Source organism: Saccostrea cucullata, unplaced genomic scaffold (genome assembly GCF_032062105.1).
Source record: "Saccostrea cucullata isolate Sc308-1 unplaced genomic scaffold, CSIRO_AGI_Scuc_v1 ctg7574, whole genome shotgun sequence".
In the NCBI taxonomy this organism is placed as follows: domain Eukaryota; kingdom Metazoa; phylum Mollusca; class Bivalvia; order Ostreida; family Ostreidae; genus Saccostrea; species Saccostrea cuccullata.
In genome coordinates, this window is record NW_026927372.1 from 4,893 (window position 1) to 30,681 (window position 25,789).

The following is a 25,789-nucleotide window of genomic DNA, read 5'->3' on the forward strand; positions in this document are numbered from 1 at the left end:
ATATACACTATGGTTGATATATTTATATGAAGCATTCTTAGAATGTCTTTTGGGAAAGTTGGGCCACTGCGTTTAAGGTTTTCAAAACTGGACTATTCTTGCTTTCTTCCTAGCCACAGTGCTCAGGTGGTCCATGGGCCGACCTCTTGTTTTAAAAACAATATCTTGAATAGTTTCTTTGAAATTGATTTAAACACAAATTTAAGAAAAGTGAGGTCATGGCCCTGAGGTTTAATGTAGGATGAAAAGGTTCCACGGCAAATGATGGCGTCGCCATATGAGTGAAAAAATGTGAGAGGGGCGTTAAAACAAACAAAATAATGAGCAGACCTTACCAAAAGTGTTTAATAGATAATCCGGAATAGCAAGTATGATATCCAGCATATTCATAATAGTTTGCAAATGGTTTGGATTTCATGATTTTTTAACCCAAACAGGGAACAATGTATGGTCTTACAAACTTTCTGGGTGAGTTTAGTTTGGGCCTCTTACGTTTAAGAGTGATTGTGAAATAAGTAGTATGATGTGGTATGATAATATTTATTTTAAAGGATTTATAACAAGCTTAAGATAACGCCATGCTACTAGAATTGCAGGAAATCTTTAAAAAATATTTAAAACTTTCTTGAAGGTCCAGTATGGTTGATAAAAAATCCACACTGTCTTTTGAGAGTTGGGTGGGCAAACTAAATGGAAAATGGACTCCTCTGGTTTTCCTGACATTGGGCATATTGGCATTTTTGTACCCAGTGTGTTTCAATCCAATTGAATGTGCCTTTCCAGCGGAGTTCACACCAGTCATGGTTGATTATGAAAAAGCTCGGTGTTATAATGCCAGAACAATTAGGAAGGTGCCGTGGAAACCCAGCGACCACAATCCCTATCATTGTATTTTGTCGAGGATGTTGATCCTTCCGATGATCCTTCCAATGAGACAACTGTGTACCAACATATGTATCTAGTTCTGTTTTTACAGGCTATTTTTTTCGAATTCCGTTTATGATATGGAATCTGACAAAAAAGAAGTTGGGTATCCATTTTATTGTTCCCGGAAGCGGAGAAAAAGACGGTAAATTGGGGGCAAGAGGCTCGCCATCTACATCTACCAATGGATACAAAACCGGAAAATTAACATTTTATCTCTCGGGGCATTTACGATATTGCAGTGTCTTATCAAATTAATGTATTTTGTGAATATTTACACCCATTTGGATTTTTTGGATTTTCTCTTTAAGTTGAGAACAATGAAATCAGATTCGGTTTCTCTTTTATAGAATTTATGAAGGGAAACAATGTGACTGTTCTGAAACCCTCTCCATTTTTTCCTCAACACATCATGTGCAATTATACTTACACTGTTTACCAGCATACTAGAAAATACAGTGATATGTGTACTCTGACCCTGAATCCGTTTTTGGAGCACATGGTGATGGTGGCGTGGTTGTGGTTAATCCTCTGTATCTCCGCCACTATAGCTGATGGTATATTTCACGTATTTGGTGCTGCTCCTGCCTTTTTTCAGAGTTTGGTAAGGTTAAGTTTCAAGCCATGTATTTATTAAGTAATGGTACTATTAGCAAATCATCAATATCATCATATACATGTAATTACAGGTACAGGGTTAGTATACAGTGTAAAGGACAATATCTGGGAAATTCCTTTTGTTCTCCGAAATTCTGCATTTTAAGATTTAGTAAGAAAACAATGAAATGACAAATTCATACTGTGTTCGTCAATTTTTATTGCCAGTTGAATAGAATTCCAAAATAGTACTATAGACCTAATAGACACTACAGAAAAACTTAATATTGCAAAATCAAAGTTGTGGAATAATATAATCGCAACATTTTAAACTGCAGGAACAAAATATAAATCGATTAACTAGTATATTATTAAGTACATGCACAAGTTTTCAACATTTCTTTTTATTTTTGTTTTTAAGGTTTGTGAAATCAAATCTGATAAAATCAGAGCTGGGGAATTCAGAACAAGCCTTAACAGACCTAATATTGAACAATTTTCTTCAACCTTGGGAGAAGATGTAATTTCTTTTTTAAAGCTGGTCAAGATAATGAAAGCGGAAGTGTTGTCATGGAAACATTCACTGAGTTATGGAGGATGTGTCATGGCGACATACAACACACTCTCGCAATTTCATCACAACCTGTACATTTGAGAGCTGTTTTGTCGAGCCCTCATTCACAGCAATCACATGACCAGGATGATTGCTGTGCACTTTTATTAAGTTTGTGAGAAAAATGTCAAGAGTTTACACATCGATTATTTTTTTCAATAAAACCCCCGTTTAATCGTATAATGATTAAAAAACAGAACGACCAATGATTAAATTCCAGTTTTATTGACTGGATAGCATTTTAAGTCGGGTATATGACAAAAACAATTTACAAAAAATACTTTTTTTGGACGTAATACTGTATAACAGTTATAAATTCATTTTCAATATCAAAGCAGAAGCTTATAACCATGGTTATAATAATTCATTATCCTTAGGTGACCGCCTACCATCCTTCATGTTTGATAAGGTACTGAGCCCTAGCAATGACGTCATTGCTGTAATCGTCACCAGTGGAACCAATGTCTAAGTTTTCCCACGACTGAACATTCCAACTCCAAAATTGTAGGCAGCTACACCACCTAACTAAATAACTCAATTGTTTCTTTTTAATTTATCGTAAAGATTGATGACTAAATCGAGATACTTAAATTTGAATATAGACATTTCTTCAATAAATAAGTGTAGAGAAATAACCCCATTGAGATTAAAATGAGAGAAGGGATCAATTTATATGTATCTCTCTCAGAAAAAAAATAAATTTTGTAAGAAGTGCAGAATTTTCTTGTGTGGTTTAAATTTGCATGTATATATTTCATATTCATTCAATATTTCTGTATAAATTATTATACTTTCAAGTAAATTGGTTGAATCTGATTTGTCGAGAAGCATTAATACCCGCTGATTATTAAAGACACGCCCTCCAGCGTAACAACAGTTGACATTGCTTCACGGCGGTAATGGATATACAAAACCGGAAAATTAACATTTATATATTGCAATGTATACATCAAATTAATGTATTTTGTGATTATTTCCATCCTCCATCCAATTGGGATTTTTGGATTCTGTCCTCAAACAGAACAACGAAATCGGCTTCGGTTCCTTTATTATAGGAAAGATGAAGGGAAACAATTTGACTGTTCGCAAACCCTCTCCATTTTTTCCTCAGCAAATCATGTGCAATTATACTTACTCTGTTTATCACACAGACACTTGTTTCGGAAATTTTCTTTTAACCCATAGTATAATAATAACACAAGTCATGTACTTATTAATTAATGGTAATATTAGCAAATCATCAATATCATAATATACGTGTAATTACAGGCACATGTATATATAACCATTTGGTAAGTTTTGGTATCAGGTTATGTATTTATAAAATTTATCGTAAAAGAAACAAATCAATTGATCATTAACATCATAATATCATAATGTAATTACATGTACATACAACCTTGTACTAGTATACAGTGTAATATGGACAATATTTTGGAAATTCACTATTTTCTCTCGAAATTCTGCAGTTTAAGATTTAGTAAGAAAACAAAGAAACGACAGTGTGTTCTTCATTTTTTATTGCCAGTTAAATAGAATTCCAAAATAGTACGATTCTCAGTTAACCTTTGATTTTCAGTAGTGCGTGGCTTTTTAGACACTACCTAATTAACGTTTCTCAAATGGCGAATAGATTCTCATTGGTTAAGAAATTAATAACATCAGCAACTTTAAAATGTTGTTGACAACGATGAGACGACTTAAGGTAGAACCTATGTCGGAGAAGTCTTTGTCACAAGATTTTCAAACTTTTCATAATGATAAATTAGCACCCGCTTATTAATCAGTCAAAAGCTCATGACATGTTTCCTTCTTATTAAATACAGTGCAGGCAGTTAAACATGGAATGATAATTACATATTACGACTTCACAATTTCAGTCATTTTCAGGGGTACTTGTCATGCAAAGAAGACAAAAAATAAAAAAATACTTCTTTAAACATCGTTGTTTTATTGTTTATTAATTGAACAGTATCAAACAATATTTCCCGAGAATAAATTCTTTTTTATTCAATTGACATAAAAGATAAGTCCACTTTTTAAAAACTATAGGCAAATGAACTCTATTTATTTTCAGTCAATTTTCCACCCTACATTTGTAAATATTTTCAGAAGTCTTTGTCACAATGTTTTCAATTTTCAATATGATAAAGAACATACCCAAATGACTACAAAAAGTGATTAAAATATATACCTTTCCCTTATAACTAATGAGAGATAGGTAATTTACCGATCCTAATATTCTTGACCTTTTTGCACTTACACGGGATTTAATTATTAAATGACTGTTTGGGTTACTTTCAGATTAAAAAAGTTTATCAAAAATTGTACTTTTAATTTAAAACGATCATATGTAATAGAAAAATTGTAAATTTGTAATCAATTGTAACCAAACTCCAAGTAATGAATAAGTAACAAACAATTATGAAAAGGAATGCACATCATTTCATGATAGATATCACAAAATGTTCACACGATCACAGGATCTACAACATGTACATCTTTGACTTAGACACATTTATCAACATATTACAACTATTTAGTTGGCAACTGAAGATTTTTTTTTTGGATTTTTGCATTCCTTCAAAATAGTTACATGTACATACCATTTATATTATTACAGTAAGTTGTATACATTGTTATTTCATTACACAAGATGGTCTTGGATTTGTTAACTTAATTAAGGTCAAGATCTATTAATTGAAAGGTGCCTACATGTTTCTCTAATTCAAGAAACATATATCATTAAGCATTATAACAAAAAAAAATTGAATTATGATTATTTCGGCATAATTTTAAATTGAATTCTGTGAATATATTTTCTACCATTTCTATTGAAGCTGTAAAGTACGGGAAAAAGTGACATTGAATCAATTATGACGTCATAATGGATCTAGCACAGGCTAAACACATTCACTAGTTTTGATGTCATACGACGTAGGTTCTACGTTAAGCCCCATCTCTCTGCCATTCGAAATGTTATCATTGGATCATAGATACACTCATTGACATTCGCCGGAATGTATGAAGGATATGGAGATAACGAACAGTATTCAATATCAAAGTCCATAAAACAATACAAAATAGGTGCAGAGCTAATACGGACCCCCAAATCATCAGAGGTGGGATCAGGTACCATGGAGGAGTGAGCATCCCCTGCCGACCGGTCACACCCGTCGTGTACTCCTTGTCATGATCGGGAAATAAAGGAAAAATCCGTCGTCAATTCAGTGTATAAATAATGGACTAAAAATTAGTATGAAAAACGTCAGTCAGCATTTGACTCTGAAGTGATAAATTGTATTTGCTGACAAGGTCATAGAATCGATCATAGAACTTAAGAAAGGATTACTTTAAACGAGTCTGCTGAAAGTCTTGTTTCATCAACTTGTTTGTCAATAAATTTTAATTATCTCGTTATAGAAATTGTTCGTACGCATAGCATGCTCTAGCGTATCGAATCAACTGAGATATGTAAACTCCGTATGCAGGTGATGAAGGTATATTAATGCATAGGTAAGGGAAGTTGACAATCGAAAAGTTAAAATCATCAGGTTTATCATAGAGTTTGGTTGTAAGATTACTATTAGTGTCTTTTTCAAGTAAAATATCCAAGTATGAAACAGATGTGTCAGACTCTGTGGTATCTTATATCTCAAGCTCACCAGGATATATCGTATCAATATAGGAATGGAAATTACCATTGTTAATTAAAAATAGTATACGTCGTCGATATATCTAAATGTCAAGTTGAAGGCCACAACAAGTGTTTTCTTCTTTTCAGGTGTAAGATTTTGCAAAAATTCTGCTTCAAACAATATTTTATTGTTGAAAACGTAAAATATTGTTTGGAGCGGGAAAAAGGGCAGGTCCCTTACTGTCCCAATCCCACTCCCCCCCCCGATACCATGTGCCTTCGTGTGTTTGCCGCTCAAGAAGAGGGATGGAAATAATACAATTTGCAAGACTTTTTGTGGTCCAGAGGCTTATTACCTTTTTTATCTGTGTAAAATTATTACTAGAGTAAATGTCAAAAATTACTTCCAAACTCTCATTTTCTTATCATAATATTTCCTACATCGTTTCATTGATAGTTATATTCCCTTCCAAGAACGAAAGCTGAAAGGATACTTGCCCCTTCTTAGTTGTAACTGCAGTGTAGGTTTAATCATGTAAACTAGTAATGTACCGAGTATTGATAAAATTTGGTTGCAAAAAAAGTTAATAGTACAAAACATTGATTTTAATTAAAACATGATTGTGACGTAGACTTATTGTTTGTGTTGTCCATTCTGTAGCTTAGTGTTGAGCTAACTCCCCTAACAATCCATTAAGTCACCTGTAAAGTGTCCATTCATTTTGGAAAAGTGTCCATTCTTTTTAAAGAATGGGCGGTTTTTTTTTTAAAGAATGGAGAGTTGAAACAAACAGAATGGATAGTTACAGGTAAACCTTGGCATGTGCACAATAGGGATACAAAAACATTTACATTAAATACGATTAAATGTGCCTGTAAATAACAAAAAGAACTTGGAGATTTAAGTTAATCCAGAACAAAATGTCTGCATCGGATCTGTTTGATTTACACATTTAAATCCATGAATAATGAATATTATTTCAATGCTCAAAACTCATCCCCCCCCCCACAAAATTTGAATTTAAATGACACATATTCACATTTGATTAAGATTTTGGAAGCACCATTCCCATCAATCCATTTTAAGCTTGAAGTACTGTCCGCTTATATCAAATCCATTACTCAGAAAACAGTTTTCACCATGAAAACTACGCTAAATTTGAAATACATTTTCAGGTCGACGTTAGGCTCATGGCTATCCAACACTCGGAACACAATTTGCATTTCACCATTACACTGATGCAATTAATATATCCCCAAAAACTGAATTCAAATTTTAAAAAATCCGGTTTGAGGGATCGAAGTTTGGATAATTTTCTTTTACCCTTACTATTCTCTGGTCAAAATATCCCTTTTTTGTGCATTTGTTGGTTTCAATTCGATTTCCATTCTGTCATGATATATTCTCTCCATCGGAGGGAGACATGTTTACCTTTACAACACAAAATATAAACTGATTTTGAAAAGTTGCATTCTTATATAAATACCTGGCTTCCCCCGAAATCCACCTGTAATTGTCTGTTCTTTAGACAAATACCTTTTGTCACTCGCATCTGAAAACACAATTGCTATTGAACAAATTGCTATGCACCCCAAGCTTACCTGTAACCGCCCATTCTGTAAACAATGAATTTATTGTATGTGTGCCATCTGTTTTGCACATTTTTAAAAAAAATTCTCAGAACAAAGAGAATCATGTTTTAATTAGGAGAAAGGCCTCAAACTGTCCATTCTGTGAGAGAAAGAACAAATCTCGGGCCTACGGTCGTTTGGGGCCGTTCTCCTTTACAGAACTGATGCCTTCATTTAGCCTTTCAAATATCCGACGATATTAAAAAATAAACAACCAATGAATAAATCTTAGTTTTATTGACAGAATAAGATTTGAAGACGGGTATTTGACAAAACAATTTACAAAAACAATGGACGGAATGCTTATAATAGTCATAAATTCAATTTCAAAATCAAATCAGAAGATCGACAATAGTTATGATTTTTCATTATCCTTTGGTTACTTCCTACCATACTTCATGGTTGATAAGGTACTGGGCCATAGCCATGACGTCATTACTGTAATAAAAAGTCATCTGTGAGAAGAAGGTAACCAAAAATGGTACTTAGCGAATTAAAAAAATGGAGCAAATCTCCCCATTATTTCCACCATATAAGACATGCTTATATTGTACCCTCTTTGTTTATTTAAACATATAAAACTGATCTGTTATGACATTAATTTAAGAACCCTCTCTACACACTATACACTAAAGAGTTCTGATTCTATGGTATCTCTGCAGTTAGAGTGATATGCCCTTCTGAATTGTAAAAAAATAATTTACAGTATATTACTCAATTTGTCATCGATTGAAATATTCGAAACATTTTAAAAGGCCAAGATAGATAAATTGATCATATTATTTACATATATTATCTCTATGGAAGTAAACAGTGATTTCTATTCACTGATACTGTGTTGTGTTTGAAAAATTTTCCTGAATGTGAATGCCACGTACCATATATTGAAAATTAAATCTCGGCTTGACCTAGATCAGGTGCCCATATTAGTTGCAGTTTAACCAAAAAAAAGTCAAATGAATAGTATTACAAGTATGTTCTATGTAACACTACATTCCTTTGGCAGATTGTCTGAAATGTTTGTTCATTTCTGTTAAGAGGTTTAAAAGATTCCACTCTTACTATAACAGAGACCCAAGTGGGCTACAGACTATACATATTCAGGCATAACATTTATCTGTATCATATTCAACTGAACACAAATGTATACATGTAAATCAGATCAAAATTTTATCCGAGCCAAAAAAATTACGTTCTACGTAAGTCATTTCCATCGAAAATGTTACAGTATATAAAAGACATGGGTTAATCTGTTAATCTTTGAGAGTTTTTCTACTCTTGATATTTGGAGACTTGAAAAAAAAGTACTTTCAATTTTTCTAAAGAAACTGTATATGGGAAAGAGAATTTCAAACTTACTTGGTAATACTCAGAGAAAAACTATGTCAGGTATTTTTGATTGACTATTTTGAGACTCTGGGTTACGGGCTATACATAGAGTATTTTTCATTTAAGGAGAAACCAAAGAAATTATAATCACTTGTATCTGTTATTTTTTGTTAAAATTATCATCTTGGAGTTCACATGTGTTTAAAAGACCGTATCAGTTGGATATTAAATCAATTGATAAAAAAATCCTGTGAAATTTGACAAAATAAACTAACATTTCATATAAATACCCAATACGATTAAAAATGAATTTTCAGAATAAAATAATACAAGTCAGAACTACATGTAATTGGTGTTTGATAACAAAATATTGTCTAAAAACCATTGTCTAAGACCAAGAATGAACTTTAATTCAGCATGAAGTAAAAAAACTATAATATTACAATATTTATCCAAAAAGAATCAATGTTTTTTTAAAAATTTTAAATTAACAATTCAGTGACAAGTATGTTGGGTGGTGCAATTACTTAGAGTGAAGGTCTTTGAACTAAGTTGATCCTTATGTTTTGGAATCAAATCCCACTATGGGATGGGAAGACTGGTTGGTAAAAACTATAAACCATTGAACCACATTTTGCAGTGATGCAGCCAGGAAAAAATCTCTTGCTGATACAAAAATATTGTTATATGGTCTGTAAAGCAAAACTTATTTGAAGAGTCTGTTGCCCTTTTGTAAGTAAGATTTGTATGGCCAAATATTTTTTTTTTAAAAAGATGTAAGTAAAATAATCTTTTTACACGAATTATATTTGCTTTTTTCTGCTAGAAATTATGAATTTGTTCAAACATTGATAAATCTTTATTTATATAACAAAGATATATCTGTACACATTTATTCATAATTTCCAGAATTGTTATCCTTTTCTATAAAAAATAAACTTAATCAGAGTGATGTCTCTATAATAAACTACATCTTTTTTTAGAATGTTTCATTTAAAATAATGTTAATCAAGCATTTGTTAAAATGTAAAAAATCAAGTGCAACAGCATAACGCTTCAAAAATTATGAAACTGAGGCTTTATTCCGTTGTTTATTTTTCAAAGATTCATGTACTGTATATATAATATAATACACCAATGGAAAGCTCCCAATATGCTCTTTGAAATGCAACTAAAGACATTTAGATTAATTGTAATGTTAAAGAGTTACGTCTATAAATCATTATATAAGGAAATGGGCACCTTATCTTTGCCAAGCCGCTCAGGGTAAGCTCAATATTAACACCTTTATACAATATATTTTTCTCACTGTCCAAAAACATTTTATACTGGTTTTGAAGGTTATCTTATTGTAGAAAGTTAGACATTTCTCAGAGGCCATAAAATAAAATTTTATTTTTCTCACTGCTGTGCTTGCTATAAAACTGATAAATCTCTTACCGGATTTGGAAGACAACATTGACGAGTTGATCTTCCAGCACACAGATTTTTCTGAAATCGTCCATTATCGCAGCCGACTGAAGTTTCCTTGCATTGCCCTTCTTGGTCTGTGCATTTTGAATCGCCTTTCACCGTCTTCGATGTTTGCTTTAAATTCACTGAGAAAACATAATAAATATCCTTTTGCTTTTTGATTCACTTGATATCCTTATATATAAGTTAAACTGTAGTAGTTCATAGCGATTTTGTAAAAAGAGAAAACTAAAATAATGCCTTAATAGACGATAAATACCAAACTAGAGAAGAATTTAAAATTGACGACAGCAGTTATTTTCTTTTTATGCCCTTTAAATCGAAGATGTGGGGTTATATAGTTTTCTGTCCTGTCCGTCCGTCTGTCTGGCTGCAAATTAGGAACTCTCTAGTAAAGAGAAGATAACTTTTGACATTAGCCAATGAGAAATAAGTTTGCTAATTAGGATAGTTAGGTATAAAAGCTCTGTCTTTTCAGAGCAATAATACAATTGTAGTCAGTAGGTCAGTTGCAAGGAAGTTAAGGTGCCGAGGGAAACTTAAGATAAGCTGAGACAGGGATTAGAAGTGACTGAACACGTCCTACCTTCCCTATCTTACATTTAGTTAGCTTTTCATAAATTAAGTACACTTAGTTGATAAATAATTATAAGTAATCCAGCATTGAGACGCACCTGAGACTGCGATAGAGCTAAATTGAGATTTAAAACTGAGATTCTAATTTTAGCCCTTCTAGTTCTACATAGTTTATTTTTGTTATTTTTTTATATCTCTTTGTAAGGTTCTTAGAAGTTATCTGAGCTTTCCCATAAATCACTTTTTGACCAAGTAGCTCAGTCTAAATTGAGAAATAATATTTTTGATTATTGTTGTAACATCGGTTACACAATACCACCAAAATTTGACCTTTTGACCTTGACCCAACTTTACACAAAATTACACCTTACACCTTTACACCTAAATTCGACCTTGGTCATAACATTTGAATAGTTAAAGAAAACGCTTTCATACTTGTATTATTGTGAAAAATCTTTCAATACCTTTTGACCTTGACCTTAGAGTTTGACCCATTTGGAAAAAAAACCTAGGGCTTCCATATTTCACAGGTGTATATCTTGTGACAAGACCTTCGTTCAGATACCAACAATTTTGATCTTCACACTGGAGTTTGACATGCATATGAGAAGGTTCAACCTTTTTTGATTATAATTTTAGAGATTTAAAAAAATTAGTTGCTGGGTCTTGTTTCCAAACGTTCTTTTGCTAAAACTTCAATGGTTGCTGATATATATATATATATATATATATATATATATATATATATATATATATATATATATATATATATATATATATATATATATTGTTCGTCGTGTCGTTGGTCATTTTTAGTGCTTTATATAAATTTCCATCCGTGACCTTCTATCTACTTGGTAGATCCGACATTTAGGATATACAGTGTTGTTGGTTTTTAGTGCTTCATATATATATATATATATATATATATATGTATTGAAGATTATTTAAATTAAAGAGGTGATTTTTTTTATTTACAACACTGACTTATCTGGCAGTGAACGTGTGTCCCTCCATGGTGCCACCCGTTAGCTGTTTTGCAGGCCTTAGTGTAGGCTTCCTCTTGGTTTTTGTCCCTTTTGTCTGTTCCTGCTATTTTGTTCAGTTGTAAATCGACTGCCATTCCGCTGTAGTGTAATGACGTACTAGTGTGGCAAGAACCCGCGAGAGAGTTTATCTGTATCGGAATAAATAAATAAACAAGATAAGTTTGTTAAACACTGATGTTCCCGTATGGCAAATTATAGCGAAGATTAAACTTTCTCAAATTCAAATCAATATGTTGATACCCAAAGTATTTAGTAAGGTCTCTTCACAAAAATTATATTTGTGAAGTATGAAAGCAACACCTATTCAAGAGTTATGGGTAAAGTTTTAAAAAAGGTCAAACACCTAAGTCAATGTCAAAGTTATTAGTTTCTAAAGGAAAGTTTTGTTACAAGGATTCCAAATGAGAAATACCTAAGCCCTAGTCTTATCTATTCAAAAGTTATGGTAAAGGTTAAAGTAAAAAAAAAATCCGAACTCTAAGGTCAAGATCAAAAGGTTAAATTTGTTGGTATCAAGAAATTTCTTGTCACAACAATTACATATGTAAAGTATGAAAGCCCTGGACCTAACGGTTGAAAAATAACAGCTAATGTTAAAGTTTTTTGAAAGTAGGTCAAACTCCAAGATAAATTGCAAAGGGTCAGTTAAACTCCAAGGTAAAGTGCAAAGGGTCAAAGTTGTTGGTATCTAAAGAAAGGTCTTGTCACAATTATTATATACTTATGAAAGCCCTAAGCGTATCTATTCAAAAGTTAAAACTTTTTAAATGTAGGTAAACTCCAAGGTCACAAGCAAATTCAAAGAATTTAAGCCCCCTGCTTTAAATGTCTTTGTGGGTGAAATCACTGAGGTACAATTTTATTATTATATATTGTGTCAAATATGAACGCCCTATCATATGTCATTCAAAACTCGTCACCGAAGTTGATGTTTTTGCAAATTACGTAAATCGTGAAGATCAAGGTCAAGGGGTCAGAAATCATAGCATGTTTGGAAATATCTTGTGAAAGGTGATGCTCATGTCAAATATGAAAGACCTATCCCTTCTCAATCAAAAGTTATAAAAAAAACTTAAAGGTGAAGGGGTAAACAATCTGGGTATTTGGAAAGGTCCATCGTCGAAAACCCACGGCTGATTACGCTTCGTTCCTCTCTCCAGTGATGGAGAGAAGAAAGAAGCGTAATCAGCAGTGGGTTTCTGACGATGAGAAAGGTCTTATCACAAATAATATACATATGTAATGTGAAAGTCCTATCTCTTCTCATTCAAAATATATGACCAAGATTAAAGTTTTTGAAAAGTAGGTCAAACTTCAAGGTCATGGGGTCATAAAATATAGAATATAGTGTATTTAACAAGGCCTTGTCACAGGCAATACGCAGCTTCAATATGATAGCCCTATCTCTTCTCATTCAATAGTCATGACCAAGGTTAAAGTTTTTAAAAAGTATATCAAATTACAATTTCAAGGTCACGAGGTCAAAACTCATAGTGTTTTTAGAAAGGTCTTGTCACAAGTAATATAAATGTTTAATTTTAAAGCCTCATTTCTCCTAAAAATTTGTGGCCAATTCAAAGTAATGTTAAATTTTTTTTAAATAAGTCAAACTTCAAGTTCACGGTCACAGGATAAAAAAAATCATAGTGTATTTAGAAAGGTCTTGTCACAGGTAATACACATGAATAATATGAAAGTCCTATCTTTTTCCATCCAAAAGATTAATGTTTTGTGGACAGACAGACAAACAGACGAATGAGATTTAATGTCCCCTTGTTTTCGCGAAAGCGGGGAACAAAACGGTTAAAGTTGTTGGTATCCAATGGAAGGTCTTGACACAAGGATTACATATGTGAAGTATGAAAGCCCTAGACCCAACCGCTCAAAAATTATCGCCAAGGAAAAAGTCTTTTGAAAGTAGGTGAAACTCCAAGGTAAAGTTAAAAGGGTCAAAGTTGTTGGTATCTAAAGGAAGGTATTGTCACAATTATAATATGTGACTTATGAAAGCCCTATCTCTATCTTCTCAAAAGTTATGGCCAAAGTTCAAGTTTTTAGAGTAGGTTAAACTCCAAGGTTAAAGTTGATGGTATCAAATGGAAGGTCTCAACACAAGAATTACATATGTGAAGTATGAAAGCCCTAGGCCCAACTGTTCAAAAGTTATGTCCAAGGTTCAAGTTGGTGAAAATTTTGCAAAACTGCGTCATACTCCAAGGTCAAAGTCAAATTTGATGGTACTAAAAAACGGTCTTGTCACAGGGAATACACATAGGATATAAGAAAACCATAGTATCAATCAATCAAAAGATATGGGAAAAATTAAAGATTTTGCGAACAATCAGATTATGAGACCAGCGCCCAAAAATCTTTTATCTTCGGGGCATAAAAACCGATTGGAAATAAAATCTTAATTAACGTCTACTGATATACATGTATATGTTAACGATTCCTACAGAGAATTGAATCAACAATTATTTATATTTACAACATTTCATACCTGGGGTTTGTAAGCAGTGCTTTGGAGATCAATGACATACTGTAGAATCAATTCGTCAAGACAAATCGTCCCTCCAGGGGCCACGTGAGTCTTACCACTGATTTTACAGGAATAACTAAAAAAATTAGAAAATGAAATCAAATTAAAAAAAATAATTATATATATAAATAATAATATAATAAATAATCTTTTTGACTAATTGATTTACACACACAAAAAAAAATTGAAAAAAATTATTGCCTGAAGTCACCGCTTCAGGCACTACTAAGGATCAACATTTCCTTAGTGCGAAGCTAAGAGGTCACAGTTAGCCAGAAAAATTTTGTGCATGCTGATTATCATCGGATTTTATTACCTGCGTTTTAACAACAACAGTTAGCAGAAACCATATTACTATGGAACGCCATCACTGCCTTATAGCATACAACTATGCATTTATTATGTCAATTTACCATTACGTGATGTGAACATATCTTTACGTTATGTCCATTTTTTATGAGATGATGTAAATATATCTTAACATCATGTCAATGCTGCATTACAGGAAGTAAATACATCCTTTCATTATGTCAGCACTTCATAACTTGAAGTAAAAAATTCATTATGTGAAGTGATAATGTGTTTACATTGTGTTAAAACTTTATTGCGTGAAATGAATTTTTCTTTACATCATTTCATTTCTTTAATATGTGAGGTCAAAATTGTATTACGTCAAGTAAATTGTGTTTTATAATTAAACTTATCATTACATTAAGTCAAAAGCCCATTCCTTTTTGAGAGTGTATATTTCTATTATATCAAAGCATTATTACGTGATATGATTTATCTTTATTATACAGCGAGGGTATCATGATGTGAGGTGAACACATCTTACCTTTATGTCAGTGCTTTATTACGTGGTGTAAAAAGTGTATAACATAATGTGAACATATCTTTATATTATATCAATACTTTATTACATTATGTCAAAACTCCATTCTGTGATGTGGATATATAATTACGTTATGTCAACTCTTTCTTATGTGATTTAAAAATATCTTTATATTGTGTTAATTCTTTATCATGTTGATTCCAAAAGTTCATTACCTGATGTTAAAAAACATTTACATTATCTCAAAGCTGTACATGTATATCTAGTATATAATGAATGTTGATGACAGTGTTTTAATGACTGGTAAGAAGGGGGGGGGGTCCTGATTGATTAGGACAAATTACAGGCAATTGATATCAACCCCCCTCTTTTCCCAGACATAACTTTACTATAGAAAATGCAATGTTCATTGAAACAGTACAGCCCCCATCCCCACTTTTTGTTGAAGTATAATCCACTGAGGGTAATGTAATATATCTGGAAAAAAATAGGACTGACCGAAGTTGGACCCCTCTCCCCGAAAAAGGATTTCCGGGCTTGGACATTTTTTTTCTTGGCTTGTCAAGTTTTTTCGGGTAAATGATTTTTTTTCTGGCTGACCTCCTCTTTCAAAAAAAGATGCTACGTCATTGGGGTTAGTAATTTTTTGTAATCATTCAAGAGCCAGAGAATTCTATTACAAAAGTCTACCAGTCGCTCATCTAAATCAATTGAATATGCCTTAGTAGGCATGCATGGGCACATATCAGTGGCGGATATGGGAATCTTGAACAAGGAAGGGTGACGGTATATGGTTGGAGACCAAGGGGGAAAGCGGAGAAGCTCTCAGGCTTTATAGTTTCATAGAAAAAAGTTTTCAACATAATTCCGCTAAGCTTATATTGTGAAACTAATGCAATGTCCTACAAAGTTTTAGACTTTTATTTAAAAAAAAAATTCCAAATAAAAAGAAAAAAAATGATTGCTGCACGACTCCTAATATTTGATTTACTATATAGTATTTAACTATGAGATTAATTATAAAGTAAATTAACACCCTTGAATTTCGACGTGACTTTAATTCACAGTCGCAGTGTTAAGGCTTTGCACGTTTCAAGATTGTCAATTATTTGTCGCTTAAAGTTTTCATTTAAAGATGTCATTCCCAAATCGCTGAGAATCACTTCTATACGACAGTTTTCTCTCCCGCCATTTTTTGCGCTTGCGGAACGCGGAAATAACGCTATGCTCATATAAAGGCCGAGGATACCCGTGTTCGCATAATGTAATAGTGAATCGACATAATGTAGAAGAGTGCGCACAGTATGGCATAAGCTTTTCACATCAGTTAATAAAAACTAAGATCAGATGAAAAGTAGACACAACGAAATGCAAGTTGACGAAATATAATTGTACTATGTGTAAATATCATAAAGAGTTGACATCATGTAATGCAAGGTTGACACAATGCAATAGTAATGTGGGTTAATGTCATAAAGAGTTGACATCATGTAATGCAAAGTTGACACAATGCAATAGTATTGTGAGTAAATGTCATAAAGAGTTGACATCATGTAACGGAAGGTTGACACAATGCAATGGTAGGGTGGGTTAATGTCCTAAAGAGTTGACATAATGTAATGGAAGGTTGAAACAATACAATATTAGTGTTCTGCTATAAGGCAGTGACGGCGTTCCATATATTACTGATTCAATACATTGATGTATTTATTTCCTTTATTTTTTTGCATGCAGTTATATTTATTTCATGCGAGTTCCTATACGTTCAAGTCCGTTTGACCTTTTTTCTGCGTTTCTGTACTACAGGATTAGTCCATTTGTATTCTAGGTAAGGAGTGACACAGGTCAAGAGATCACGTGTAAGTTTTGGCGCACTTTTCCTGGACTAAACTGCATGAATTACCGGTATATAAAGTTTGTTCTTTTTTGTCGGAATCTTGATCCTTGCAAGAGGTTTGGAAAAAACATATCGGTGATATTGTGAGTTATAAATGTACATCTGATCATATCCCCCCTCCAGGGGTCTCCTCCTTCAAAAACAGAGTACAAACTTAGCAGAGTGCCCCCAATCATTTCAGGATTGAAGAAGTTTCTGACATTTTTGCTCGTACAAATATTTTTGATGTGGAACCCCCCCCCCCCCATCCTCGGGAAAAAAACTTCCTGAATCCGCGCCTGTGGCCATTTATACAAGTTTGTTGGATCATTTATGTATAACGGGTTTTATTTATCCCACGTTTCCAACAATCATTGATGCTCTGGCATACCCAAGAAGCTAGTAAACAATTTCTGCATGTCAGTCATAATCGTTACGATTCCCATTTTCTTGCATGTAGCACAGGTGCTCTTGGACAGGATTGTCCCTACAGCCCCTACCCTTTTTAAAATTGAATTAAAAAAATCAGATTTTTTTCATTTCTTATCTTTATCTATATTTGTCTATTTGAAAATCACAGTAATATATTAATCATAACCTTTTTTTCTACTCACAGTCGTTTCACGTATATACATAAAGAGAGTGAGAAGCATATACAACTTAAAATGAATGCATGATGTTTTGTGCAACATCTTCATAATTTGCTCTAGTGAAATAATTTAATCCTACCTTCCCCCAATGTAAACGTTTATAGCTATCATGCGTATAGGTTCTATAGATATTGATAGGATTAGTCAGGCAAGCTTTCTGAAAAGTTATTACTTGTACAAGTATTTCATAATGAATAAGAATTTTTACGATGATCTTCTGGCTGGTCTCCCTTGACAAGCGTCCTGTATATTCTGCAGAGCGTTTGCGCCATCATCTGGCGGGTTTTCTCTTACATGTGTGCTGTATAGTATCAAGTTGTTTAATTCATGAGCTTCAAGGATTTGGCAGGACAAATTTTTGGCAATTTCACTGCATTCTGGATCAAAAGCCATGAAAAATAAATTAAAACAGAAATAGACGGACAACCTATAGCTATTCATTAATTGTAATGTTTGTAAGTATTTTTTTGGACTTACAATATATGTATAGCTTGTCTTTTCAGATCTGTATAAAAGTCCCTAGTTTAGTGAAACAGTCACTTTTAGACAGGGCTTAAACTTGATACACCTTAGAAATATTGTTTTGTAAAGTACTATTTAGGCAAGACAGGAGGGAAAAGTTTTCTACCGAATATGGAAAACATTCCTTGATTCTCTATTTAAGACATTATATAACATAATGATACCTGTTTGCATAGAAAATGAGTATGAGAGACACTGTGGATCATTGCAGCCAATGACATGGGTAACTTTTACGGTCTTTCCTTCTTTGAATGTCAGCGTGGTTACGTTTCCCTGAACAATTCTCTCCTTTAGATCGTCTATCGTTTCTAAAATCAGTGTTTCATTCTTTGATTCAGAGTACAGATAGATCCGTAATGGAATCGAGTCCCCGTTTGATGGAAGTATTGCTGGGCCTACTGTTTTATATTTCACACCGGAATCTGACCACTGAAATGATTGGGAGAGTGTCTCGGCAAGTTTCTCAGCCACCGTATCCCAGTCATCTGTATCATAGTTTTCAACATAAAACAAGAGCTGCTTTGCCCAACTAGGAACATACGTTGTCATTAAGCATCTTTTAAGTCCGGTGAAGACACCTCCAACAAAACCGTCTATTTGGAAGATGTCATCCCAAGATAACTCGCAGAAAAGATTGTCCACCAAAGGGTCTGTGAGGCAGTAATTTGTTGACGACTCTACAGTGGAGTTCACTTTTTCGCAATCGGCTTCAACCTGTGGATAGAGCAAATGAACTAAATCATTTTGCATGCATTTTATGACACCTTTAACCCACGCCTTGCCGTTTTCCGAGATGTTCTTGCTACTGTTCTTCAGTTCTTGGCATGTATTACCGGCCTCCGTTACTGCTGGACAAGACTTCCTCTTTGCCAAACATTCAAAAAACCAAGAGCAGTCTCCAGATGGAAAATAACAGTTTATATCAAGCGTATCAGTGTTGTCCACATTTGTAGAATTTTGATCACATTGACAAGCAGACAGACCGCCATGGCTTGCTGTTGCTGAACATTGATACCAGCAATATTTCGTTCTAGACCCCCAGCATGTCAAATGTCTACCCGTGGAGCGCTCGATCTTCTGCTTAAGCATACAAACAGCTGCCTGGAATTTGGAGTATTTAGGGGAATAAACACATCCTGTATTTCCTGTCGGTCCTTCAGTTTTATCACAATCCGAGAATACCTGATTGAAAACCAGTATTAGACAGAAAATCGAAAGAAGAAGATCGGAACACATATTTCTGGCTTACATTGTCTTTCAACTAAATGGATGGGGTAGAATTTTTTTAACTTCCGTGTACTAGCTCTCCTTTTAATCCCTTAAATACTATTTTTCTACCTGCCATTCATAATGGTCTTTTTAAATGTCAATTTTTTTGAGCTGATTTGCAAACATTGATTTTAAATTTTCGTTCCGGTTTAACGAACGAATTCAGTATTGAATCATGTTTATTTAATTGAATGTAAGACCTGATATTTGGTCAGAGCACTTTAACAACCGTCGCAGCAGACTTTTTGTTATTCCGAGAAGTTTATTGAACAAAAATAATATTAAAGGTCTTTTCCCGGGTGACAACTTTATACAACAGCACAAACAATACACTTAGAGATTTATACTAAATTGTAGTAGTAATTCATAGACAAAGAAAACTGAAGCAATTTTTTAAAATTAATTTATTTTTTACTTTTTTAACATATGATGCAGCTGTTCAAGTTTACACCTATCCAAAACTCATTTCATTTTCCATCACATGAATATTCATTGGAATAGGTCCATGACTTGAATAAACTTGTATGTATAATTGTATTGAAGTTATCATCAAACTTTGTTAATTGTACTTGTTCTATGTTAAATCAAGTGTGATACGTTCTAAACAAACAAATGAAAACAAACTTCATTCGAAATACTTACACTTTTATATTGTTTTTTTTAAATAAAGGAGGGAGATAGTTTCATCCCACCGAAGGGGTTATAAAATTTGATCACGTGACCGACCTCATGTCATATCCCAATGAAACTCTAAAAATGTATATCTTGTTTCTTAAATAACCACATTTCAAGAGGATCAATACATGTATCCTTATATATTTGGATAGAAGTTCCGTAGCTTATCAATTAGAGTAACAGTTCAAACACCAGAAAAGTAACAGTTTAAAAATGTTCATCCATACATTTTACCATTACAGATTTACGATTTAGATCCACATTTATTAGGTTCCTCAATTCTTGCACCAAAAAATGAGTCACCATGGCTACAATTTTATTCTTTGTGCTCATTTCTGGACAGCACAATCTACAAAACTTTTAAACTCAACAATGTACAAATCGTAAAAAAAATTGTCTTCGATACACTGGTAGCTGATATACTAGTATGCATTTTACAAAAGCTGTCATTGATATGCCCTTTTCAAATGAAGAAATATCACTTTAAAATGATCTTCGTCTGTCTCGAAACGTTTTCAGGACGTCTTGTAAATCATGACCGCGGTGTTTCTCTGACGTAATACACGTGATGCAAATGGGATCGTCACAATCTTTACAATACAGTTCACATCGTTTGTTATCATGAGAGGAGCATGCTGGGTATTGGTGGATGAAGCCGGGAAATCTGGAGATGCTGTGTTTCTCGTCTACCTTTGACTCCAGGTGTTTCTGAACACATCCCCTACATAGGTTGACGAGGCAGGTCTCACACTGCATGGCCACGTCCTCATACTCACATACGTCACACTCCACGTCTTCTGACGCCACACTGAGCTGCCATTCCTCGTCGTCACTGGAGTCACTCATCTCTATCACCGTCACCCACTGTATAAAGATACCGTAACATGTTAAACATCCAAGCTCAAGAATTACAGTCATCAGGTTATCGTTATTTCCCTACATGAACTGACTGTTGTCTGTTTCTAATTGTGTACATGTTTTAATAAGTTCAATAATGATTTGTTTTTTAAATATAAAAGATAATACATTGTACTAGATAATTATATTAACGCTCGTTGCCTGAAAATATTACGTATGTTTGTGAAACACTCATTTTCTCTGATTATTGACTCTAAACTGTACACATTTTGTTTGATAAATCATTTTTTTTTTATTTCCAATGAGCAAATGTGTTCATCTACATCGAATTTCTAGAGTATTTATTTGAGACAAATCTTAAAGATTGATGTGGTTTTAGGAGTTATTGGTAAAGATCAATATGAAACCTAGAATTCTACCTACCTTCTGTGGAAAAATGGCGATCGTCTAAAACGTTTACCTAACTCTGTTTGGTTTAAATACCACACTCTTCAAGTACAAACTTGTCATTCATAATCAATACTAAAACGCCAGCTAATATGAATGAATTTTACTGACACTGTTTAGGTTGTTTATACAAATTATATTATTCTGGTCACTTTTTACAAAGAATCTTACGACTTATATCACTAAATTCCCCCTTGCTACAAAAAATATCTAGGCTACGAAAATCTTGTCTAAATTACATTAATTCATTATATTAATACACTGTATTTTTGTAATTAAATTGAATTTTCAAAATTATCTAGAAAAAATATCCTTAATATTAAAGAGTGTGGAAATATTAGTCTTAGTCGTAAGAGTTTTTGTGAAAAAAGGGCCACCGAGAGCCGCAGTTCTACATTTGTATAACTGCCTGAAGAGCCGAACACGGCGAAAGCGCTTGCAGTAAATGTTTTGTGATATTTTTGGATTTTTACTTTTAAATATGCCAAAAACTGTACCGATTCTTCATTTTGTTTTGAAATATATATATATATATATATATATATATATATATATATATATATATATATATATATATATATATATATATATATATATATATATATATATATATACATATATTTCAAAACGCCAGTTAAATTATCCGACCCATAAAAGAGCATGATTATCCACCCTATAATAAATTCTCTGAAACTAATTCAATGCAGTTTGGAGTAGAAAGGAATTTACCAGAAATGAAAAAAAAAACCATGTGATTAACCGAGCAGTACTTAATAAATTAAGAATGCATTGAGGTCTACGGGAACAAACAATTTTTTTTAAAAATAAAAAATCAATTACTATAAATATCAAAATATGCTATGGTGAAAAGCTGTATAAAATTATTAAGAACAGAAAAACGATTAAGAATAATTTTTCACCGGAGAGTTTTTTTTAAAAATGAATTCTTAAAATTAAAAGTGAATGGGGATAATTCTTTAAGGATTGGTCAAGGTAAAAAATTAGGACACGTTCCGCTGTTATATATCAAAACTAAAGCATATGAAGATAACGTCTATAAATAAGGTAAATTTAGACAATACAATAATATATCTCTTATGTATTCAGATACATTGAATCTGAGGCTATTGTGGATCTAATCTCTATTGAGACTCTATTGGGCTAGATATTGGGCGTCAGCCCAAAAGAACTTCGAGATCATTATGGATCTGATACCTTAAGTAATAGTTTCACAAGCAGGAAGCCCTTTACCCACTTTTTCATGAAGTAAAGTCAAGTCAAAAGGGGAATGTAGAAGTGTATGAAAACATAGTGTGGAATCCGCTAAGCGCTTTTTTGCTTGCTTGTCAAGGTTTTTTTTGTATGTAAGATGATTTTTTTCATGGGTGCCCCTCTCCCATTTCAAAAACGATAAGTCCCTTTTTCAGAACGTTTAATCTTTTATTAATACTACAGATTTATTGTTAACAACCAAATTCATCAGATGAAACGCAAGGATATAAACAACAGTATTCAAGATCAAAAGTCTACAAAACGATGCAAAATAGAAGCACAGCAAACACGGACTTCCAAAACATCAGAAGTGGGGTCAGGTGCCATGGACTGTGGGCATCCCCTGCTGACCGGTCACACCCGCCGTGTGATCGGGAAATAACGGAAAAAATCCGTCTTCAATTCAGTGTATAAACATGGACTAACAATAGTACGGAAAATGTCAGTCAGCATTTGATAAATAGTTACTTCAATTCTTGCGCAATAAATATGTCACTTTGACTAAAATTGGGTGCTGTAAACAGGGAAATTTTCGCCCCCGTTTTATTTTCGACCCTTTCGCCCTCTTCTTGTTTGGGGCGAAATTAAAACGGGGCGAATTTAAATTACATAGCATAGATTCCTAAACAAAATTATGAATGGGCGAATTTAAAACGGGACAAAAATGTTCGAAAGTGCAAAAGGGCGAAAATAAGACGGGGCGAAAATAATCTGTATACAGTATTGCATATCTCTGGAAAGCACATCATAGCATCTACAAAGCTTTAAAACTTCAACAATATACATAAAAATATAGTCTCTATACATTACTGCACTTTACTAAAGTTATAATTGGTATAAAACCCTTCAAACGAAAGAGCTTTCTCTTTAAAATGATCTTTCTCTTTCCAAAAACGTTTCCAGGACGTCTTGTAAATCATGACCGCGGTGTTTCTCTGACGTAATACACGTGACACAAATGGGATCGTCACAATCTTTACAATACAGCTCACACCGTCTCTTGTCGTGAGAGGAGCATGCTGGGTATTTTTGGATGAAGCCGGGAAATCTGGAGATGCTGTGTTTTTCGTCCTCCTTTGACTTGAGATGTTTCTGGACACATCCCTCACACATGTTAACGAGGCAGGTCTCACACTGCATTTCCGTGTCCTCAATCTTGCACACGTCACACCAGACGTCCTCTTCAGCCGCGCTGTACTCCCACGACTTATTGTCACTGTCCGAGTCACTCATCTCTGTCGCCATTACCTACTGAGGAAAATAATAAAGCTTACTGCACCTGATGTTACATGTTCAGATTTAAGACTTGCACAGTCATCAAGTATTTGTTACATTGATCGTTGTCCGTTTATAATAGTAGTATGTTGTGCATTTTTATCCAGTTCAATAGTGATTTGTATTTGAATAAAAAAAAATCATTAGATCTATGTAATAATTAGATATCTGAGCAAAAATTTCAATTACCCGAAAATAGTATTTTAGTAACACATATTTTAAACACGCTTTCCGTGCTTATTGATTTTAAAAATCATTCGTGACACAAACAGCATATATTTGTTGGACCAATTTATACCATTATCAATGAGTGAATTATTCATCCTTTTGAGATTTATATCATACTCATTTGAAATCTCATGCTAGCTGCATGGAAAAAAACAAATCCTCAACATTGATGTGTGTTTGTGGGATATTGCTAATGATCAATTTGAAATATAGAATTCTTCTTACCTTCTGTAGAATAATGGCGATCGTCTAAAACGGTTATCTAACTCTGGTTGGTTTATTTAAATACCGCACTCTTCAAGTGCAAACAAGTCATATGTATGCGGCTAGCTAATGTAAGACGATTCGCTGACAATGTTTAAGGTTTCATATCAAAGATCAACATGGCCAAAAATTTAAATTTACAAACTCTCCAAAACTATGTGGTTTATAAAGTTGAAACTTTTTCAGCTTATAAACATATCGTTGATTAACAGATAGAAAGTATCATTTGATAACAAATACTGAATAAAAATACTTATCGAAAAAAATTCTTTTTAAAAAAAATGCCTATATTTTTTTTAATAAAAACACCTAATTAATTATGTGCTTTCCGTGAAAGCCGTACTGCGTCACTGCAGAAAAAATATATACATTAGTTGTCATGTACAGGTAATTCAATAAAGGCCAAGTTGGACTTCTATGGTGGCATATTTCTGCCCCCCACATGCAAGATAAATTATGTTAACATGCAACATTTTTATGTCAACATACAAGTTAATTATGTTGACATGCAAGTTACCAATCTTATAAGAAAATATAATTTAAATATGGGTAAATTTTAGGGATGGCAATTCGATTCATAACCGGTTAATCGGTTGGAACGATGCTAATCGGTTAGAAAATCCGTAGTCGATTAGTCGGAAAAAATAAAATATATATAAATTTGAACGCAGTTTCCTTAAAATTCCTTCTTTTTTAAGAAAGGAAACCTCTGTATATATTTTTCTTTAGTATTTTTACACTTCTTATTGAGAAATTTGGAAGGTAATTATAGCTCTCCAGAGATCGCAGGGGTAATTGGTCAATTCGTAAAGTGTTAATTACTGTTTTTGAAACATTATAGTATTAGAAAAAACGTTGTAAATCAAAAAATAAAGTGAGAGTTCAGACATAGTTTAGATTATGGTGACATTGCAGAGTTAACTACTTTAACATCTGCATTGGAAAATTATCCCTGTCTGATTTTTCAAGCAAGATTCATGGTTGTCTTAATTATAATTTCTTGTCTATTGAAATAAGATAAAATATACTCTTATGAACTTGAAATTCCCCGATCAAAATATGAACAGAATAACTTTTAACGTCTTTTTTAGCCATCTTGTTTATATGAAAAGAAAATGTCAAAGTGTATATCTTGATACGACTAACCGGTTAATCGGTCGGAACGTTTTGCGGTTAATCGATTTTCTGCAATCGATTGCCATCCCTAGTAAATTTACTTACCAACGCCTGTATCTGACATTTAAGATGCAAT

The 25,789-nt window shown here is 33.2% G+C and overlaps 4 protein-coding genes across 4 annotated transcripts; 1 reads left to right on the forward strand and 3 right to left on the reverse strand.

The window, feature by feature from the left end:
• The first annotated feature begins 638 nt into the window (after positions 1-638).
• LOC134274256 (uncharacterized) lies at positions 639-2,603 on the forward strand. Its single transcript, XM_062756512.1, has 4 exons — positions 639-888; positions 977-1,069; positions 1,275-1,481; positions 2,512-2,603. Exons 1-4 carry the CDS (start codon positions 639-641, stop codon positions 2,601-2,603), a joined length of 642 nt encoding a protein of 213 aa, XP_062612496.1.
• Positions 2,604-7,635: 5,032 nt separating this feature from the next.
• On the reverse strand, positions 7,636-19,562 carry LOC134274253 (uncharacterized). Its single transcript, XM_062756509.1, has 6 exons — positions 18,414-19,562; positions 17,936-18,104; positions 14,331-14,445; positions 11,769-11,958; positions 10,173-10,330; positions 7,636-7,841 (listed from the first exon to the last, which is right to left on the reverse strand). Exons 1-6 carry the CDS (start codon positions 19,483-19,485, stop codon positions 7,839-7,841), a joined length of 1,707 nt encoding a protein of 568 aa, XP_062612493.1. The 5' UTR covers positions 19,486-19,562; the 3' UTR covers positions 7,636-7,838.
• A 930-nt stretch (positions 19,563-20,492) lies between these two features.
• LOC134274254 (E3 ubiquitin-protein ligase TRIM45-like) lies at positions 20,493-21,535 on the reverse strand. The gene is made up of 2 exons (XM_062756510.1): positions 21,475-21,535; positions 20,493-21,057 (listed from the first exon to the last, which is right to left on the reverse strand). Exon 2 carries the CDS (start codon positions 21,037-21,039, stop codon positions 20,677-20,679), a length of 363 nt encoding a protein of 120 aa, XP_062612494.1. The 5' UTR covers positions 21,040-21,057; positions 21,475-21,535; the 3' UTR covers positions 20,493-20,676.
• A 1,818-nt stretch (positions 21,536-23,353) lies between these two features.
• On the reverse strand, positions 23,354-24,560 carry LOC134274255 (E3 ubiquitin-protein ligase TRIM45-like). The gene is made up of 2 exons (XM_062756511.1): positions 24,499-24,560; positions 23,354-24,021 (listed from the first exon to the last, which is right to left on the reverse strand). Exon 2 carries the CDS (start codon positions 24,013-24,015, stop codon positions 23,638-23,640), a length of 378 nt encoding a protein of 125 aa, XP_062612495.1. The 5' UTR covers positions 24,016-24,021; positions 24,499-24,560; the 3' UTR covers positions 23,354-23,637.
• Between the last annotated feature and the right edge of the window lie 1,229 nt (positions 24,561-25,789).

Excerpts from the sequence above, each read along its gene's own strand:
- LOC134274253 (XM_062756509.1), bottom strand. The coding sequence starts at position 19,485 with ATGTGTTCCGATCTTCTTCTTTCGATTTTCTGTCTAATACTGGTTTTC. Across the intron at positions 18,105-18,413 it reads CTCATTTTCTATGCAAACAG|AATGCAGTGAAATTGCCAAA; the intron begins GTATCATTATGT and ends CTTTTGATCCAG. Across the intron at positions 14,446-17,935 it reads AGACCAGCCAGAAGATCATC|TTATTCCTGTAAAATCAGTG; the intron begins GTAAAAATTCTT and ends TAATTTTTTTAG.
- LOC134274254 (XM_062756510.1), bottom strand. The coding sequence starts at position 21,039 with ATGAGTGACTCCAGTGACGACGAGGAATGGCAGCTCAGTGTGGCGTCA.
- LOC134274255 (XM_062756511.1), bottom strand. The coding sequence starts at position 24,015 with ATGGCGACAGAGATGAGTGACTCGGACAGTGACAATAAGTCGTGGGAG.
- LOC134274256 (XM_062756512.1), top strand. The coding sequence starts at position 639 with ATGGTTGATAAAAAATCCACACTGTCTTTTGAGAGTTGGGTGGGCAAA. Across the intron at positions 889-976 it reads CGACCACAATCCCTATCATT|GCTATTTTTTTCGAATTCCG; the intron begins GTATTTTGTCGA and ends CTGTTTTTACAG. Across the intron at positions 1,482-2,511 it reads CTCCGCCACTATAGCTGATG|GTGACCGCCTACCATCCTTC; the intron begins GTATATTTCACG and ends CATTATCCTTAG.